This window comes from Panonychus citri, unplaced genomic scaffold, assembly GCF_014898815.1.
Source record: "Panonychus citri isolate SS breed McGregor unplaced genomic scaffold, ASM1489881v1 Contig00139, whole genome shotgun sequence".
Classification (NCBI taxonomy): domain Eukaryota; kingdom Metazoa; phylum Arthropoda; class Arachnida; order Trombidiformes; family Tetranychidae; genus Panonychus; species Panonychus citri.
Genome location: NW_026515544.1, coordinates 234,070 through 256,008, shown reverse-complemented (window position 1 = coordinate 256,008; position 21,939 = coordinate 234,070). Strand labels below are relative to the sequence as shown.

The 21,939-nt window shown below is 30.1% G+C and overlaps 1 protein-coding gene across 8 annotated transcripts in view; it reads right to left on the bottom strand.

The window, feature by feature from the left end:
• Positions 1-21,939, bottom strand: part of LOC128394226 (lachesin-like) — a 66,848-nt gene that overhangs the window by 25,776 nt on the left and 19,133 nt on the right. For all 8 annotated transcript variants that reach the window (XM_053354521.1, XM_053354519.1, XM_053354522.1 and 5 more), the window contains 3 exons: positions 7,654-7,769; positions 6,519-6,894; positions 5,036-5,164 (listed from right to left, as the gene is read on the bottom strand). In XM_053354521.1, the coding sequence (XP_053210496.1) occupies positions 5,036-5,164; positions 6,519-6,894; positions 7,654-7,769 (621 nt within the window). The remainder of the gene's footprint in view (positions 1-5,035; positions 5,165-6,518; positions 6,895-7,653; positions 7,770-21,939) is intronic.

Sequence of the window (21,939 nt, the reverse complement as noted above, 5' to 3'; positions counted from 1 at the left end):
TTGTTGAGGACTTACTTGAGGAGGTGGAACCATTGTGGTTAAATTAGCAGGTAAATTGGAGAATGTTGATTGAGATGAAGTGGGTTTTGTTGAACTTTTCCACTGCAGCATCTCTAGCCTTTTTATTGGCCAAACGAACACATTCGTTAACTGTATGATCAGTTTCTTTGCAGTAATTGCAGAATTTATCACCTTTGTTTGATTAGATGATCTGGATTGATTAGGATTAGAGGTTCTGTTTTATCAGAAGGAATAATTTTATCGTTGTGATTGTTACTTTTGAAAAGTTTTGAGGTGAGTGATGATTTATCAGGACGATCAGAAGATCTAGAAAAAGTTTTGGGTTTATCTTTGTTTCTCTCTTTAGAGTTTTTATAATCGAAGTGTAATCGAGTGAGAAAATTGAAGATTCGAGTTTTATCGTCATTGATACCTAAGGTATAAATGTCATCTCGAATATACTTAGGGATGTGTTGGAGGATTAGAGAAACATACATGCGATCAGTAACTGATCCAAATGCTTTACTGATTAGTCTTTTCATTTCAGAGAAAAATTTTTCGGGATGATTTTCAGGATGATATCGACATTGTTGTAGTTCGAAATCGGCAGAATACTGAGATTCAGGGGTCTTAAGTTTTTCAAAGAGGGAGTTGAGATATTCACCGTAATCAGTAATTGATTCCAATTCAACAGCAAAAGATTTAATCTCATGGGCCATGGCTTTTGTAGCAATCGTAATCGAGTTGAATCATCAACGTTTTCTTTCGCTAAGCGATCTCGAGTTTTAATAAGCCAACCATAAGTATCTTCACCTTTACGAATTCAGGCACATAAGGATCGACTTTTAATTGTTTAGCAATCTCAAGAAAAGAAGCGGCAGTAAGAGGTGAATCAGGGGATAAGATCGTAGATGAAGCAACAGAAACTGTAGGATCGATTATTTGTGCACCATGATGGTTGAGAACAATTTTCATCTTGTTAAGAGTTCCAAGAGCTAAGGGAAGAGCATAAAGTTCACCATGAGTGATGTGAAAAATAGTATCATCATCACGACCGATTGATTTGATGAATGTTTGAATTTCCAATTCAGAAATATTTTCCAAACGAAAATCTAGAAGCCAATCTGGAACATTTTGTTCTTTAATTTCAGCAACAGGAGATTTAGAATTTCATCAGAATCAAGAACTTCACCATAGAAGAAGATGAGTTGTTACAACTTCGGCTAATTTTTAGCAGCAAGAGAACGAAGAGTGAATTGGATGTTCCATTGTTGGAATAAAGAAGTTATTTCTTCAGGGGTAAGATCTCTAAGAGATTTTTCAATCAAATTGACCGTTTTGGGTCGGGTTGATCTAATTGTAGTAGTTGGAGTGGATGGAGGATAAGCTTGTTGAGCTTGAGGTGTTTGTAACATTGTTTCATCAGAAACGTTACTAGTAGATGCTAATGGGGCATCACTTGGGTCTACTGGTGTAGGGTCACAGTACGACGAGTTGAAGCTTTAGCAGCTCAGCCTTTTCTAAGGCAGCCTTTCTAGAAAGTTTAGCTTTACTATTATTAGCCATTATAAGAACAGCACAAAAACACTAGTGGGAAACACAATAGAAATTGAAAAAGGGGAGAAGAGAATAATCCTGGTAACCTCGCCAATTTGTGAGTATTTGTTGATTAAGTTGAGGGAGAAATTCTGAGCAACAGAATGAGATAGAGACACAATATCTCTGAGAGATTAACTATAACCAACGGATGGGGAATCAGGAGATAAATCTGTCACAAATTCAGATTTGTTCCAAGTAATTTCAGGATTATTCTCAATTAGAATATCAATTCTATTGAACAAAGATCACTAAGTGATGGTTAAAATGAACTGAACTTTATTGAGAACTTAATAGAAACAGAGAAGGTAAATTGAGTTTAACATGGAGATACTTGAACTTAACAGTTAAAGTGAAGGCATTAAACTGAGGATTAGTTGAAGAGATTACAAAGTAATAAAGAAAACAAAATTGGGGGAAGATGATTAATAATCATAATTAGTAATAGTTAAAGGGGAAAAATTTAACGTTTTTATCACTTTAGTGATCATCATGACAAGGATAAGATTAGCAAGTGAACAATACTGTCGCGCCAAAAATCATCTTCTTTGTAATGATGATGATGATAAGACAAGTTTTAACCTCTGAAAGGTAAAAGGCTTGTTAAAGCTAAAAGGATAAGAAAGGGAAGAGAAAGAAGAAAAGAAAGAGAAAATCAAAGTCTTTCTAATTTGGCCAAAGTTTTGGTACTTTAAGAAGAGACCATTGAATGGTAATTAACGGAATTTTGGTTAAACTGTTAAACAATTAGATCACTTTAGTGATACAGAGATTAAGCATAAAGAGATTGATTAGCTTAATTAAGCAAAGAGATTAATATGAATAAAATGAAAATTAAAGAAAACTAAGTTTTAGAAAATGGGAAAAAATAAATGAAGGAATTGAATAAAATTATTCAATAATCAGGGAAAAGATCATCGAAGTGATACAATTGGAGTTCTGATGGATTCCGTGTTTTTATACCCTTCAGCATCTTGACATTGGTTTTCATTCAGGATAAAAGGTGGATACTTGGTTAAAGATGAGAGAAGGAAGATGAGGATGAGTAAGAATAGAAAAATGGGGAAGAGTAAAGACGATGATGATGATGAGAGATGTTAAAGATGATGTTTTCTCAATGACTCTCCCTTAGTTGACATTATCAAAAAGTGTAGAGAAGGAGACGAGAGAGAGAGAGAGACTCTTTGAATGAAGATGAAAAAGAGGAAGAGTAAAAGGAAGATGCTGTTTTCTCATGCAGATGAAAACTTAAATGAATTCATGGAAAATGATATTTTTCATCTTTTCCAATTTCCACCCTCTCATCTTCCAAAAATCCTCTTTACTATCTCATCATCATTCTCCACTTTCCATTCATCCAGTTTCCGTCGCATTATCACCCACCTCAACCAACATCCTCATCTCTCTTATTTTACATATAATGTTACAAGTTAAGGTCCGTTAACCGAAGTCCTTTATCCACCCACCAACCACCCTGAGTATCTTTCACATTTCCAAGTTATTTCAGCCTTTAAATCATGAAGATCACAGGTTAAAATATTCAAATGAAGATGTCGATCACCTTTCAACTAAATTCACTTTTTAAACTTGAATGAAAAATCAATCTCTAAATACAGTTACTCGATATAAGAAACTTAAAAGTTTCACCTCAATGAAAAAACTCGCAATTCATTTCACTGATTTAATCCTCAATCCTTGTAATCAAATGAAAAATCATGAATGAACCATACAAACAAACCATAGTAAATGTGATACTCTTCCAGGTAGGATAACATGTATCTAAAAAATTATCCATCACATTTATAAAAAAGAATTGCAATTTGATTATGAATCGCAATCAAGGTGAATTCTGACAAATAACAATCAGCCCAAAGGTCGATAATGATGATTAAATATCAAATATTAATAAAGTAAAACGCACATATAACATGCAATTGATAAGATGAAGATGAGGATGATAAAGAGAGAGGGAGAGAAATAAATCTGAAGAAGCTTTTTCTTATTAAGTTAACCTGCGTGATAACCTATCACCATTGGTGTCAACATTATCATCATGATAACCGAATCATAATGATGATAATAAGAGGAAGAAGATGATAAAGATGACAGGTAATACATGATTATGATGATACAACAATTTGCATTATAAATGTTCATCTGTTTAATCATCATGATTAACATGAGAATTGATTAAGATATGATAATATGTTATATCCAAAGCAACTGCAATATTGATTAAATGATATTTGATATGGTTAATCAACCGATTAATACATTTATATGGTTTAATATTAATCTATTATCTGTCTAATCCAAATAGTAAATTCTTATATGTTGAAGGAAAAAAAGTTTCTCTTGCTTATCCTCATCATCATCATCATCTTTTATCATCAATGAGCTTCAATTAGTTATCTTATCATGATGATAATACCATAGTCAAGGTTAATTTGATATAAAAACCTTTTAGTAGTTAACTAATCAATATAACTGATAATATAATTTATTAAATCAAAACTTATTGCAATTATGGTTACACACTCATTGATTTTTAGTTTCACTTCCTGAGTCAATGTTTCCTATCACCCTGATTTCATGATGATGACAATACTAATGTGAGGTTAACCATATTATCCAATTACATCTCGAAAACATCATCAAATTGATGTCATATATTTGATTCAATTCATTGTGTTAACATCATGATAATTTCAACTTCTACCGATTTTCAAATATCGACAGAAAATTGATTTTAATTGATAAAAAAAAACTAAAAAATATCAATACGGTTAATCAATAAGGTCAATTCTGAGATGTTCACAAAGTAATTAATATGTAGTTAGATGGGAAAATAAATCCATTGACAAGCGATATCATGAAATAACATGAATGCATACCCATGAATACCCTCAATGTCTCTCTCTTTCTCTTGTTATAACCTTTATTATCCTAATTAGTATAATAACAAAGCTGATATTTGCTACTAATCAATTAATTAAAGTTACTTTACTTTTCCATCCTCAACCTCTACTCTTTAGATGCAATGTTTAAGGTAACATATACAAACATTTTCGGCTTCTGATTACTTTCAACACCTTCATCTTATCCCAATCACCTTCACTATTATCATCCATTCACCTTTATCTTCCTCTTAATCTTCATTATTAACTTTTTCTTTTCGTTACTGTTATCTTTTATCTTACTCATTTCTATTAGTATATATTTATCATCATCTTCTTTATCCTTCTCTTAATCTAATCTGACATTTTTATCCTTTGCTGCTGAATTAGCAGATTAGCTTCATTGTTTTGTTCGTATCTTTGTAAATTGTAACAATCATTTGTAGCCATTATGATTATCATCTAGATTTTAAGGTTAATTGTAATTGTTCATTTTACTTGGATTGTAAATTGGCTCAATTTTGGTTAATTAATTGACTTACATTTTACTTGGAGTAAAAATCTTCTGGACACTGAATTAGGAATACCATTCGAGGCTATACAAAGGTAAGCGCCCATGTGAACGCGCGTCACTCGTGATATTGTTATCGTCTCACCGGTTACATTATGAACTGATCACAATGTGAATTCGTGATTTCATGTTTTTCCATGGGTGTGGATTGCATGTAGAGAAAAAAAAGAAAAGAACATTAATAATGAATAGTTTTGATTCTCATCATGTTGAATTTAATTCTGAGACAATTTTGTTTTCAACAATCAAATGTACGACAATTTATCTAAATCAGGGCGATGACAAGAGTTATAATTTATTTGCAAAGGATTTTCAATGAAAATGGATAAAAGATTAAATTGAAATTCAATTCTGATGTTAATCTGGTCAGAAATAATCATTTTATTTCATGAGGTGTGAAAGATAAAGGAATAAAAATGTAATAGGAAAAAGGGGAAAAAAATTTTCTTTTCTGTTTTGGAATTGATCAAAATTGAGAGAACTGCAATTGAGAAGGAAAAAACATGATGATGAGAAAGATGATGAGGATGATAAAAGTCTATCAATGAGTTAAATCCACCATAAATCATTGGATTGTCTATTGCCAAATGCAGAAGACACGTAAAAGTGAGAAATAGAAGAAGAAGAAAAAAATATCTACTGAATTTTCAGGTACGTTGAATGATTTGAAAAATAACTGGGAGGTTAAAACATGGAAGATGCTGAGAGTGAGAGAGATTATGAGAATGATGATCAACTGGAAGATGAGCAGCAAACAGTACGATCGAGATTGAGTATTATCTTTGATCAGCCCTAATGTTGGAATGATAATATTGTCTTCGTATTCGAGAAACTTGTAAATGATGTTGAACAAACTCCCAAGGACTCGAATAGAGTAAAGATTCAAAGGGATTCAGCGGGAAGAGGAATGAAAATATGTAAGTAATTGAAATTGGAAGACAAAGACAGAAAGAGAGAAAGACTGATGATGATAATGATGATGTTAGGATGAAGGAAAAAGATGTCAAGAAAATGTCAAGTTTATCAATAACATGATGGCAAATGATTTACAAGCAAAAATAAATATGAACATGAAGGAGGAAAGGAAAAGATAAGTTTCTTTCTGAAAGAAGGATGAAGATTAAGATGATGAGGATAAAGAGTCGAAGGGGAAAGACAATAGACTAAGAGTTAAGCTCATGTTGATCACATGTGATCGTGAAAGATTAAGATGGTGAAGTGAATAATAAGCATGATGATGATGATGATAAGAAGGTGATGGCAAGTGAGTGGAGGAAAAGTAGGATGATGAGAGATAATGAAAGCTAATCAAGCTCAACTTTCACCTTCTATTATTATGTTGAAGAAGAAAAGTTTTTTCTTGTTTGGAACAATTTTCGATAATGTTCAGTAAGTCTTCGAGTTTTTTTTGGCCTCATTCACATATTAATTGCAAGGTAAGTAAATGTACTCACCTATGTACTTTTTACCTTGACTATTGTGCAATGGGATCTCTTTCTTATCCTCTCTCTTCCAAAGGATTGTTGGACTTGGATAACCTTTGGCCTTACAGGTTAAAGTGGCATTTGAACCTTCATTAAAGATGAAATCACTTCGATTATCACCAATGATCGTGGGTGGATAGACAACATCCAAATAGCCCACTTGGCTTCTCATTGGTACCGTGTTTACCTGGCACATGTAACCACCTTTATCACTTTCGGCGACACTTTTAATGGTCAATAAAAAATTACGATTATCGGTCACAGTTAAACTGACCCGATAATTTCGTGTGATAATATGATCATGAATTGTTAATATACCTTTATCTTCAACTCGTAACCATGCTACCTGTAATTAAAGTTGATTAAAGACTTAGTTAAATGATGATTGTCATGTTACAATTGAATTGATTGTTAGTTATTAATAATATTAATAATGTTTATCATGGTTATCATTTGGCAAGAAATATGAGTTAGCAAATTATTTCCCATGTTAAGTGTTGCAATTTAAACTTTAATTGTTTATCTTGATTATTATTATGACTTTTTTTTTGATTTTATGGTTAATTTAATACAATGTATTCACCGGATTCACGGTTAATCACAAACTGTCAACTTGCCAACAATTAACTTAAACATGAACCAGAATTTCAGAGAGAAATAAAAATTATCAACAAATTAAATCTTTTCAGGGTGTAATCTCATTGATGAATTCAGATATAGATGATATTATCTATCTGATAAATAGTAGATTAGAATAGATTAATTTTGAATACAATTGACTAATTGTTGTTACTTTTTCCATATAATCAGGTTAATTTATTGTAAAAGTAGATGAATCAAGTTGATAAATGAATTAAACTAATTACTATTGAGATTGATTAACACGTTAATATGAGACATCGCTATCAACTGAACAACGAAATGATCAATAAGTTAAACTAACAGTAATTAACAACTTACAACGTTGATTGAACCCTAATTAATGTCCACTCATCAAATACAATCATTGAACAATAATCAGTTATAGTAAATATATGTTATCGACCATCATAAATGGGGAAAAATTTTCAAATTGATTAAGATTAATTAACTTTAATTATCTTACCTTATATGAACCTAAATTATCAACTGTACAGGGAAGCTGAGCATCTCTACCAACTTGAACCGTTAGGTTGGGAATGGATGATATAAATTCTGGCTCATTTTCTGGATCAGAAAGATCTGAAAAGAGAGAGGGAGGGAGAGAGAAAAGTGTAAACAATCAATTAATCACAATTAGAAGTAAACTGTTATGAAACGAATTAGAAAAATTGATCAACAGAAATGACGAGGAAACACAACAATTTAAGAGATTGCAAGAGATAATGATTATCATGATAATCATTAACAATCATGATTATCAGTTAACTTTTTAAATTGTTGTTGTTATTGTTGGTTGGAAATGATTTGATGATATTTAATATGATCAAAATTAATTGTCACATTCAAGTCACGTAAAGTTTTCAATACGTTTTCTGGTGTTTCCTTTTTTACCTTGTTTTTTAAACATGACATTAAACATGGACCATGAAGTTACATATGAAAAACAGAGCAGGACAAAAATGGTAATAGTTACTCATGATAATAACCATGATAATATGATTCTGTAAAGATCGTTGACATTGTTCACATGATAATGATAGTATATTGTTCAAATATAACAACAGCAGCAACATAGTATTCATGGGATTCAATGAATTCTGAGAATTTTTTTCCGCATGTTGTTGTTGATGGTCTTAGATTTTGATGAAAAAAATTTAGTTTTTAGAGCAAAAAAAAAAGTTCTTGTTCCCTGAATTACTTATTATCGGTGATAACTGTTCGGGTTGATTGAAATGCTAATGATTGTTTTATCATTTCTATCATCATGATAATAATCCAGTAATCAAAGTATTCAGTTCCTGTACTACTGTTAGAGTGGGTTTACTTTTCCCACTCACTTTCTCCTCTTGTTTCATGTAACTTTAGCTTTTTTTTACCACCATAACACTGTAACTTACAGTCTGTTGATCAATTATCATTTGGGTAAATGGTTTGTTATCCTAATACTAATCAATCAACACACTTAACATTGTCAGTGTTAGTGCAACAATCAAGTCACACCAATCGTATTATTAATAATCATCATGTTGTCTAATTGATCAACTCTTCATATCTTAATGATTAATGTGATACTTTTTTATCTTCATCTTTTCCTGATTTCATTTTTAATCCAGTAAATTGCTAGTGCAAATATTAATCATTCTAATTTTTTAATTTCTTCACAATTAACTATTAATATAACTCATCAATACATTTATCTCAATGAAAACTTGGTTAAAATTATCAATTCTTTTCCCATCAAAACTTAATCATCTTAATGTACTTGATTGCTGCTCTCATGTTATTTTGATTTGCCCCAAGCAAAATAATTGCAAAACTGAATTCAGATATTATTTATCTGTATGAATGAACTTTAAAATTTTTACCAACCAAAAAAAAAACAAATTTGAATATTGAAGTTAATTGATTTAACTTGACGATAATATTACATTATCTTGATTAGCTTCATTAATCTTTAGCATAATTTAATTGCTTTGAGCAAAATTTTAAAACTAATCAGACTGTAAATCATTTGCTATTTTTCACCATCTTCAGGATGTTTATTCAGTTGCAGTTGAATTGAATAAATTGTTATGAAAAAAATTCTGTAAAAACTGCAAAGATATCAGAATATGAGTTACATTGAAAATGTATTCATCTTGTTTGAGTAAAAATTGAGCCAAAATATTCCTGGTCTAGTGGATTGATTATTTTACAATTTAACAATCAAAATTAGCTTATATTTAACATGTAAATCTATTTGATTGTTACGATTTAGTATCAACTTTCCCATTGATTTAAACAGAGAGAGAGAGGGATGAAAATTTTTACCGTTATAACGGTAAAAGTAATGTAACCATAATGGATCACAATTTTGTTGTTTGTCTTTTACTGAGAAAATGATTAAGCAATTAACCTAATCAAATACACTACAAATTAGATGTTTAAATGTTTTCTCAATGTAACTTTTTCTTTCAGTTTTGTTTGCACCATTTAGTAAATTAATTCAACAATTAGGAGAAAAGAAACTAATTAAAAAAAAGATTTCCAACTCATAATTTGAATTTGTTGCATGTTTATCGGTTAAATATTGTAATCTGATGAAACAAAAATAATAATGGTAATCAGTTAATTGTCGTGATTACATTTCTACAATTTACCTTGAAAACAAGACATCAAGGTGAGAGAGTGGAAGATGACATTTAAACACTTCTTGTCATGGAAATCATGATGATATATGATATTGATGAGATAAAAACCTTCGAGGCCTTTTAGAATACAGTTCAATGAATTTCTGGTATTTTTCCTCTTCCATCTCACTTTCTCTCTTATCATCATTTATCTTCCTCATCCTCTTCCCTTTTACATCATCAAGTAATGATTGTTGTTGTTGTTTTTGTTTCCATATGAAAACAACAAGCAAACATCAATTGACATCAACAGGCAAAAAAAAAATAAAAGCCTAGTTGACAAGATTGACTATCGGAAATCATTATATCTCTAACATTATAACCATTTGCATTTAGTTACATGATGTTTACCTTTAACTGGAACAACAAAAACAATAATGATATTATAATTTGCATTGAGCTTTGAAACAATCAACTAATTCAACCAAAAAACAACAACAACAAACAACAACAAATTCAACATGATCTTCATGATGAAATATATTATATATTCAGAGTTTGTTCACAAAACACTAAACAAATAGAAAATTGAATTGAAAAAGTTCATTATTCTCATACTTTTTGAGCAAATTGAAATCTCCAAGTATTGATTGTTTATTAATGCGCTAAATTGTTAATCAACGGCTGTTTAAAGGTTAATTGCTGATAGAATCAACTTTTTACACACCCAGGAATTAATAATATGATTTCAATTGAATCCATTCAACGTCTACACTTTTTTATCAATAACTCACAGTTTGATATTAACCATTGATTAAGATGAAGATAATTTAATCAATTGTAAATAAGCCAACAACAGAGCAATATAATCAAAAAAAGGGTGACAGTTAAATATTATTATCATCATAATTATTTTTATCGACTACTCTGTTATTATTATCTTATCAGGGTATTATTATCATGGAAGAAGAAAAATTCAACCTATCATTGGAATGAGAATCTTTTTTTAAGAACTTGACCAATATAATAATAATCATCATCTTATGTATCTCATGATCTTATCAAACTTTTCATCTTATATCAAAATCTAATCTGAAACCTCAAGTCTGTTATTATTATTATACTAACCAAAGGGCTTACAAATATATTAGATGGTCAGTGAAAATATAATAATAAGTATCATCATCAGATGAAAAGTTGATATGAAACTGGGAGTGAAAAATTTGACCTCATCCAGTTGCGTGACTTGGTCTCCTTTTGAATATATCAGTTGATAGATATTGTTGATGATGGAAGATGATGAGAGAGAGAAAAAAAATTTCTCCTTTATCTCTAAGCATAGTAGAAATAATCTCTCTCTCTCTCTCTCTCTCTCTCTCTGGATGATAAATGCTATTAGTAATACAATCAATGTGTCCATAGGTTGTGTTCTATAGACTGGACAGTCAAACTGACCAAAATAAAAAAAAATGATAACAAGAATGTGAGAGAGTAAAATACCGTGAGATTTATCATCTGATATTAGGGCGGATGATAAGATGAAGATGTATCTTGGAAGATGAATTAGGGTGAAGGGAGAAAACGAGAGGATAATGACGATCATCATAGTAAAGTGAAAATTCTGAGTGTTAATATTATCTGTTTTTCTCACTGGAATCTTCAAGAAATCATCTTCTTAATCACAAGTTATCCTGTAATGAGATATAATTTATCAGTTATATTGATTATGATTTACACTAATTGTTAGAGTTACATCGTTACTCTTAATTGGTTATGGATTAAATTATTGCTTGAACGTTTTACTGAAATTCTGTGGCTTTGAAATGAAACTTTTTTATGAGTTCACTTTGGATTCTATATAATTAATCAAGTTTCAATTTCATTCTGTAAATCAATCAGTTCATCTGTTGAATGAAATTCAATGTCACACTGAGATTTTAAGCTTACCTGGTTTGTATCAGTTTCGAATAAACTTTCAAAAATCTTGAGAGCTTTTTCATATCATCATGAACTCACCATGAAAAAGAATAGAATTACTTTTTCTCTTACTTTTTTCTTCTTTTCTTTCCAGTTACTGACTGTTCTTTATCTGAATTTCTATTCCTCCAGTTTCAGTTTACTTTTCGATTCATGATAATACATCCTGATTGTGAAGAAAATAAAAAAATTCTTTTTTTTTCTGTTCATTGCAAGTTCCATTGATAGAAGATGAGGAGAAAAAAAATTCAGTAAATTTGATTCTTTTCTTTCTCCTCATTCAGGAAACTTTTTTTCTTTTCCTTTTCTTCCTCATGGTTACCTTTATCATCATGATTCCTGTTCAGTTTCTGATCTGAATTAAAGTTCATCAATTACATGGTTTTAACTCTAATGTTGTTGTTATCGTTGCCTTTTTTGTTTTGTATATTATTTTTATCCTTTTCAACTCTCACTGTTGTTGTAGTTGACAATCAATTCAGTATGAGAATCAGAACTTTTGACCAAAAGTTCAAATCCAAATTGAATCAAAGTTTCTGATTAAAGATCGCAAAGGACATTTTCAATAGGTAAAGAAAACTTTTACCTTCCAAAACCTTCAATTCAGATAAACTCAATTCTGATGACCATGATGATCAATATAATCCAAAGGGAGACTGAACTTTGAATAACTTTGAATAAAATGTAAAGGATAAGAAAATGTTATCATTTGACTTTGAATTTCCATCTCTCGGTTTTCATGTCTATTTCAATTCTATCCCCTGATATTGTGAATACATGATGACATTTGGAAAAGTATTTCCTGTTAAAAGAGAAGGATGGAGATCAGCATGATAATCATTAGGATTCTTGTTGAAATATATATTTTATTTTCCTCTTTTACCTCTCGATTTTACCATGTTGTTCATGGAGATACTTGTTATTACATCTTTTCGTATGTTTCTGTTGTTATTTATCTTCAACCGATTTCATCCTCTAGCTGAAAAATAACCAGAACTTTACCATGAAATCTTCACCTCATCAACTCCCACCAACTTTTTTTTGTATCAATCAATTGAATTTACCTTCTAAAAATACTCACTTTGTATATACAGAGAAATACAATGTAACTGAAATAGTTTTAAAAAAAATTCCATCAATTGTGATTGCTAACAATTAGCTTTTCTTTTTTTACAACGATAATCTAATCAAGTTAGTTAATCAACGTTTTTTGAGGTGAATCAATGATTTACATGGGGAAAAACATTCAAGCAAACAAGTAGGAAGCTTTTAAGTCAATCAACTGATTATATTGTTGTGTAAGAATTAATTAAATTACTCTAATCACATTGGTCTAAAAATAGCAATTATATTAATGATCAATCAGATTAAAATATCAGATTTACTTGATTAACTCTCTGTCAAATGGGCTGATTGTGTTTTCCTCCCGAAATGATCAAATTTTGAATAGTCTAAATTGTCAGGTAACTTATGGTAGGGATAATTTGAATTCGCACTTTCAATCCAATCAATTAATCGTGTAAATAAATTGCTTATTCAATTTCCTGAATGGACGTTGTAACTTCCTCTCACACCAACTACTTCCTGAGTTGAACAAATCAAATTTAATCAAAATGAAACTCAATCAATCAGGAAATCAACATAATCCCTTGTGTGTCCATTTCAAATGTTGAATATTAAATACAAGTAAAAAAATCCTCCTCATCTCAATTGCTACTTAAATTGAGTTCTGAAAATTTTTATCACTTCATTGAAAATGATTAAAGTTCATGGTGGTGAAACTTTGTCACCCTGGATGTTTATCATGTTTACAGAAGTTCTTAGATTTTATTTCTTTCCAATCTTTCAGTCTACACCTATTTTCATATTCTGAGTGAATTATTATTCATGTTTAATGGGAAAACTTAATTTCCGGGATTCTACATGAAGACAATATTGTTATCATGTTTATCAGAATTTACCTGTAACAATTTAAATCAACTTTCTTAAAATAAAACTTATGCTGGTAGTAAAAAGATGCTTAATTATTTTGACATTTAGTTGATTGTTGTTGTTGAGAATCAGCTGATTTGTTGATTGGAAATTATATTTTCCCGTTTTCCTATGATTAAGAGCAAACTTTAAATCTTATTTAGTTGAACCTAATTCTTGTTAATTAATTTCATTGGTTTTTATTATTTTCTTTTACAATTATTAGCTGATTGTCTTTGATTACCAGCAACAATTTACAAATCCTCTTAGTTTAATCGGATTAAGATTAACAACTTGAATTTCAAATTTAATTATAAACAATTTTGGTTTTTTTTTCTGGAATCATTTAATATATTGCTCGTTCAATTGGTTATCATGTTAATCGTAAGTTAGTTTTGTGTGAATATAATTAATCGCCATCGTAAACAATTGCAATAAGATTACGACAATTAATTGCAACCACAATCAAGAAACACCAATAGTTTGCACCACTTTTGTTATTTGAATAATCAACTAATCATGAAAAATTAGCATACAACTGAATTAATTAACGCCAAACTAATAGTTGGGAAACTTTGAACATAAATCATTAATCATAAACAAGTTGGGAGTTAAAAATAAGGTTAGTTAATCAAGCTAAAGCTACAAACAATTAACAAGATGAAAAGACAAAAATTGATTAACCCAAAATCAATAGACAACAACAATTAAACGGTAAGATTAATTATCTAATCAAACTGACAATATGAAATCAATAAAACAAGTAAAAAAAATAGTAACTTGATCAAATTAAAGTTAATCAAATTTACTCGTTGATTGTGTTGGTTTAATAGCAATTTGCTTGTTTTTTTTTATTGCAATCAAACCCAAATCATATTGTTATTTAAGATCAATAATTTTTCATCCTGATTAAGTTAAAGACGATGATTAAGATGATAAAAAGGATGATAATCTTGAGGCTATTTGATTGAAAACCACAAGAAAATCCATCAATCAGAGATTCGAGTTGAGTTCATTATACCAACACTTTTTTTTCCTCATCTCAAACAATTTATTTCATGATAACTCTTATTTTCTTGCTTGTTTATTAACCTACATCTTTGAACATAATCATCGCCATCTAATTTATCCTTCCAGTTGCCTCTATCCCTCCCACTCATTCACCACCACCATGAAAATATATCTGAGGAAAACCTGAACAATTGGCTTTTATTGAGTTACACCTCGTTTAGGAATCAGATTCAACATTTATCCTGGATTTTTGGTGTGAAAGGTTATCAAATATATAACCGAATGAAATTGTTCAACAATAAGAATGAAAAACAACAAAATGATGATGAAAGGATGATGCTCATCATCATTATCATCAACTAAGGAGAAAATTGTTCCTGATAAAATAATAGTAACTCTTAGATTTAAAGGGAAGGAGTGAAAAAAAAAGATAGACCAATGAAAGTGTAAAAAGAAGCATCAAAAATGAGTATTTCCAATTGTATTATTTCATGATGTTGCTCATGATGGTGTAGATGATGATTAAGGTGTATTAAATCAGTGATTTTTTTGTTGTGGTCCATCAACAACCAGTTATAATTTGATGATCCTTCTGAATTGATGGGATAATGTTAGTATTATATGAATGGTAAAGAAAAGCAAAACTTGAGATCAGCAAAAAAGCCCCATGAAAACAATGATGATTATCATTATCATGTTAACTCTCATGTCTTCCCACCCACATTGTGGTCATTTAATCATCCTCATGGGACTCGAGGAAAAAAAAACATCACCACAACCATCAGAATTCAATCATCAACATAATGTAAATAATGAGACTTGTAATACATTCATGGTCAAAGGTAAATGTTCATGACTTATATTCATTGTATTAGCTCTGAATACAAACAGAAAACTTGAAATGGTATAAAAAAAAGATCAGAACTTCCTGATGATGACCCAATTAAGAGACTAATTAACTTGAACTTGGATTATCAACGAAAGGTTATGAGACAATTACCTTTGTGTCTTTTTGAAATATTTGGAAATGATGAATTATCAAAGGATGACATGATATTCTGAAAGGTATTAACGATGAAGATTAATATTAAATCTCTTGAACTATAACAATGAAGATGAGAAAGATGATCATGAAGGAAGAGGAAAAGAAGAAAAATTCCTACAAGAATCAATGTTTTTTTTTTTTTTCTCAGAATATTTCTATTAATACGATCATCATCATCATCAGTGACATAATACGGATGATTCTGAATTCTGTGAGCTTCTCGAATCAGAACTGTCATCCCATGGTAAATCTAAGCAAAGGAAAATGATACCTTTGTCATTTTTACCCTTTTTTCAACAAAAACAAAAGAAAAAGCAACGAAATAAACTCAGAATTGGAATCATCTTTTGGTTTCTCATTGCTTTTACTTTCAAAATATTTTCCATGGTGAAATCATGATGGTATATCAGTTTTATCTTCAGGAATCAGATCAACAGTTTTTGTTTCATACTCATAATGGATATTATATTTTTTTTGTTTCACTTTCTGTTTGTTTATCTTTGACTTTGTTACCTGCCAACAACAACAAAATGTCAACAATGTGTCAACTGCATGGTGATGATAATGATGACAATTCAGTCTGATCATTGTTCCTTATAACTCTGAACGTTATGATTGTTTTGACTTGTCATGAATTTCAATATTTACTTTTCTTTTTGCTATTATTATCATCGATTCCAATGAAATCAATTAGTTTTCAATCAATCAATTTGAAATTAATTATCAATTTGAAACTTGGGTTGATTTTATCGTCGATCAGTCAGTTTTTTTCAATTGTTTCATTGAATATTCAGGAGATTTTGTCAAGATAAATGACACAATAACAGAATAATAATAATAACGGTTCTTGTTAGATTTCAATTGTCTTATTGCAAATTGCTGTTAAGCCTCAGTTATTCATCTTGTTAAATTGTTTGATCTAAAAGCAGAAAAAAAGTTCAGGTCCTGAAAAAAAAGATCTGAACTTGTTGAAATAACGACGAATGTACAAAATTGCTTTATAAATGTTTCTCTTACGATCTCTCAAGTTAACAGCATGAAAAATGATTCAAATCATGATGGTAATGAATAAATAGCTCTACATTTGAATTGGATGCTCAAATTTGTGAAGATAAATCAACCTAAATGAATCTCATTTCGTTTCTTGTTTTCTATTAGCTAATCGTTTTTATGTAAATCGAAACAATTTAACTTGATCCCGTTGATTATAAACAAGGAGGGAAAACTTTACGAATCCTACAGACTTGATAATATGTTGATCCAAGAAGATAATACAAAATATCAGATATAAGCAAATTCAAGTTAATTTAGAAAGATTTGAACAAGATTAGCAGAATTAACAAGTTAATCAATTATCTTTGGAAAATTTTATTCACAATTGAATTGAATGTTTGAAAATGCTAAGCAAACAGATAAAGAGGATGATTATGGTGATGATGGTGATGATATATCTGCAGAATAGCAAAGTTGAATTGTTACTGAAAAATGCAAATGCCCAGCAAAGTATCTTAATGGATGCAAATTTTATCCAAACAAAAAAAGATAAACATGAGAGTGAAAATTGAAGGAAAAAAAGTTCACCACGATTCTTGAGAAAGTAACAAAATCTCACAACCTTCACCCTCACCTCTCACCAACAGCATCATCTACATGATGATAATCATCATCTAGTTGGAAATACAAGGTTATCATCAACCTAAACACCAGATGAAACAATCAGATCTAACTGAATGTGATAATTTACAAGGTGATGCATATTATCAGGCATGGAAAATGAATAAAAAAAATCACTAATCCATTCAATGACATTACAAGTTGATATTACAATCATTAAATGAGTAATAGTGATAAGCCGAGTGTTGATTAACTAATCATGATCAGTGTTTATTAATTTTGTGTAAATATTAATCCATCGTCATGCATAGTAAACAACTGATTAAATTTATCGTTACAATTGTTGTTATCATTGTGACGATAAAATGTTTTATTTTGACAATAAGTGCTAATCAATTTGAGTGAATGTCACTAAATCAGTTAATCCAGTTTGATTATCTCCAAAAGAAATGTAAATATATTAGTCACACAGAGTTTTCAGTGAAAATCTGATACATGGTGATTCAGTTGTTGAAAATGTATTATTATTTTATTGTGTGTTGGTAAATTGTTGATCTATATAATAAATTGTAACAATTAGTGTCTTATTAAATGTTCAATGTAACAAATCGAGATGAAAACAAAAGATTAACTTAATTTATGATTTACAATTGAGATGAAAGTGACAATTAACATTGTTATAAACAGTTGATTTAATATGGATACACCTCAGCTGATTGTAACACTAATCATAACAATCAATTGATTTGATACAATAACATAAATGTTAATAATTGTTATATACTTTTGTTAATATTAGAAACTGTCAATTATCAGGATTGTTATAATTAAATTAACTATTACATTCATAATCAATATGAATTGTAACCAATTTAAGATAACAATCAATTACAAATTACTTGTGGAAACTAATCAATTGTAATTGTTAACTATTATTAAAGAAAATCAATGTTAATGATTAGAATGACAATGTTGACAAGAGCAATTGTTTTGAAGGGAAAACTTTCAATTCAGTGAATAGGAAATGATTATCATGAAGCTGAGTAGGTGTTGTTGGTGGAGGAGGGAAAAGTGTTGTAAGAAAACATGATTATTATGTAAATGATTGTATAGCAATATAATCATCAGAACTTTTCATCAAAATTCAATGATCGTTAGTTGGATGAACATTTTTGAATTTTACAATTGAAAATGATGAACGTTGAAATAACTGAAAACACTGAATCATAACCATCATCATGGTTTAAAATGATTAGTGATGATTATCATGAATTACATTGGATCCTCATGTTAAACATCATCATTCTGATGGGTTATATTGATGAAGATGCTGCATGATCAAAGAGATAACATTTTGAGAGAGAAAGAGAGAGAGAACTAATTTACATAAGATTATATCGGAACTCTTTTTATCATCACCAATATGACTCTCATCTTCATCTTCATCCTTAATCTTCAATAGATGAGAGAGATGTTTATTATGAAACTTTCTTATTGGGCGCTATTTTTGCACCTTGGATATTGATCAGTTCTTGTATTTTCATCCTCGTCTTCATCTTTTGTCTTCATCATCTTTCCCTATAACATTTAACATCATTAGCATCTTCCACTTTGATCATTATTGATAAATGTGAAACCTTAAACAAATAATAGATTCCAATTGTTTTTATGTTGGTGATTTAATACTGTTTATCATCATTAACGTCAATTGTTAATTGTGATGATAATATGATAACTTTTAAATACATTTTAATACTTTGATGATAATTATGATGATGATAGATTAAAACAAGAGAGAGAGAGAGAGAGAAACCTTAATCTTTTCAAACAATTAATATAATCATGATTAAGGCTATTCAACTATTCAGAAATTACAAAAATTTACTATGATACATGTATTTTAATTGTAATGCTAACTGTAATTTAGTTGTTCACTAATTAATTGCTTTGAAAAACAAGTAAAAACTTTATGGATAATCTGAGATGAGAAAAGTTTTTCATTGAGAAAATCAGATGATTTCATCATCGACCTTCATATGATGTGGATAATGTTGATGATAACCGGGCAATGAAATCGTAAACTATGAATGACCCAATCATCTGTCAACAACACACAATAAGGTTGAATTACAATTAACTGATTGTGTTCATCCTTGATCGAGAATCTTAATCTATCCACATGATGGAAAGATAAAAACAAAGGTAAAACCTTATAAATGGACAGAAGAAAATAAAACATGATGATCATGATCATCTTTCACTTATCCAATCCTATCAATGAAACCGATTAACTGAATTAAGTGGTTGGAAAGACTATTATTAAGTTTCAGATTATGATTAGTGATTATGATAACAATATGATTACAATTAAAATCAATCGTTTCACTTGGTGATTTACTTAATTTAAGGTTATTTACCTGTGAATTAAATCACTCTCATGATCAATAATAATCAACGTTAAAAAAAACAAAAGCAAATACAACTGAAAATTCATATTATCATAAATCACAATGGTTATAATCATCATGATCCTAATGATTATCATGATACTTATTAACTAAATCAATGTTTTCATATTATGCTCACCACTAAATATGATTAATTAATGAGATTGTTATTAATAAGATATGAATACAAATCTATTAATAAACTTGAATGAAAATTTCATTCATGATAATTATCATGTTATTGTTATAAAATGACATGATCATTATCAAGGGTCAGTTTTATTTTCAATCTCATTTAATGGTCATTTCTTATTAATCATGTGGGGTTTAGATTGAGTTGAGGAGATTATTCCACAATGGAATAGATTTGAGAATTCAATATCTCAGAGAGATGAACTTAACAACGAGGACAGAAGATGCGATCTGCCACAATTTTCAGATCGGGAAAGATTCGATCAAGGATCACAACCACTTTTACGTTCCGTCACTAATTCCTACACTAATTATTTCTATCATTAAATGATCACTTTGCAAACAATCACAATTAGATTAAGAAGACTTGAGAATAAGAACTTTTATTCTAGAAGAAAACTGAATGTTCCTTAGAACTTTGAGAACCAGAGTTAGAATTGGTCTCTCGTTTTAGAGGAACAGTAAGAGTTTTAAACAAAATCAAAAGGGAAGTCATTGAATTAATCAAAGATTACAAAGAAAGAAGATAATTAATGGGGTTAAATCATATTAATGATAAGAAACAAAGAGATAAAAAGTTAATCATAAGTAACCAAGATGACGACTATAGTCGAGACTTAGCCTTTTGATTAGATTAAAAAAGCAAATTAAATGATAATAAGGTTAAACCTTTGGCTTTTCAAACAATTGAAAAGTAAGTAAAATAGACAGAGAAAAGAAAGGGAATTTAGTTCTCTTACTAAATTTACCAAATTTAAGGAAAATTAAAAAGTAATGAAAATGAAGGTTTTGATTGACCTAAAAGGAATAAGATTTCCAAAGGAAATTAAGAGTAATTAAAATGGAAAAGAAATAAAATCAATTTGAAATCATTGAATGATCCAAATAATCGGGATTACAAGGGAATGTATTTTTCTACCCTTCACTCCCACGGTTTTGATCAAGAATCCTTTAAGACGGATTTTGGATCCTTCGGCTTAAGAGATGTTATCAGGTCCGACAGGGTAAAAATTATCAGGGCGAACTTGAGATGAGGGGAAATCTAATGATAGATATAAAATTGAGTCCTGGCTTGAACTCAGGGCTTGAGAATCCGGAGGATCTGAAGTAGTGGAGAGGATTTGAGAGTTATTGTCAGGAATTTCATCTTGAGATTGACTTGATTCGAGATTGATTAGATCTTGTTCTCGATCTTGATTTTCCTGGGCTGGTTCGGCTTCTTGAGCTTCTTGATCTTCTTGAACTTGTTCAATTTCTTGATTTTCCGGGACTTGTTCCTGGTTTGGAACTTCGGTGATAAGTTCAATGATTGTTGTGAGCTTCGGAGCAGCATCTTGAGGTGGGTCGGAATCTTGAGATGACGACGATGATGATGAGTTTTTTGATGTTCCAGAGGAATCATTGGTTGTTCCTGAGGAGCTTGATGTGGATGATGATTCGGTAGAGTTAATTGATAAGCTTGAGTTGTGTGATGAATTTTCACCATGTTGATTAGGTGATGAGATTGGAGGAGTTGGACATGTAGATCCAGTGGGAGTAGCACAACTTGAAGATGATGGGGTGACACAATTATACTCGAGGTATTCAGGGCGAGCAATGTGATGGTTATAATATGACCAGTTAGTGGGCCATTCAGCTTTCTTAGCTTTACCAAACTTGTAAATTTTCAAAAGTTTTGAAACTTTTTGTTTCGGACGAAGTGTTTCATTGAATGATTATGAACACCTTGTTGACAAGCGGCACTTCGTACTTCGATTTCTTTCAAAATCCCATGTACATTCGCATGGCTACGATGGCTTCGACGGCGGGAGTGTGGTCCACCACGAATAGTAAAGCCGGAGAAAACGAGGAAAGACGAGATAATGAGGCTGGGGCAGCACGAT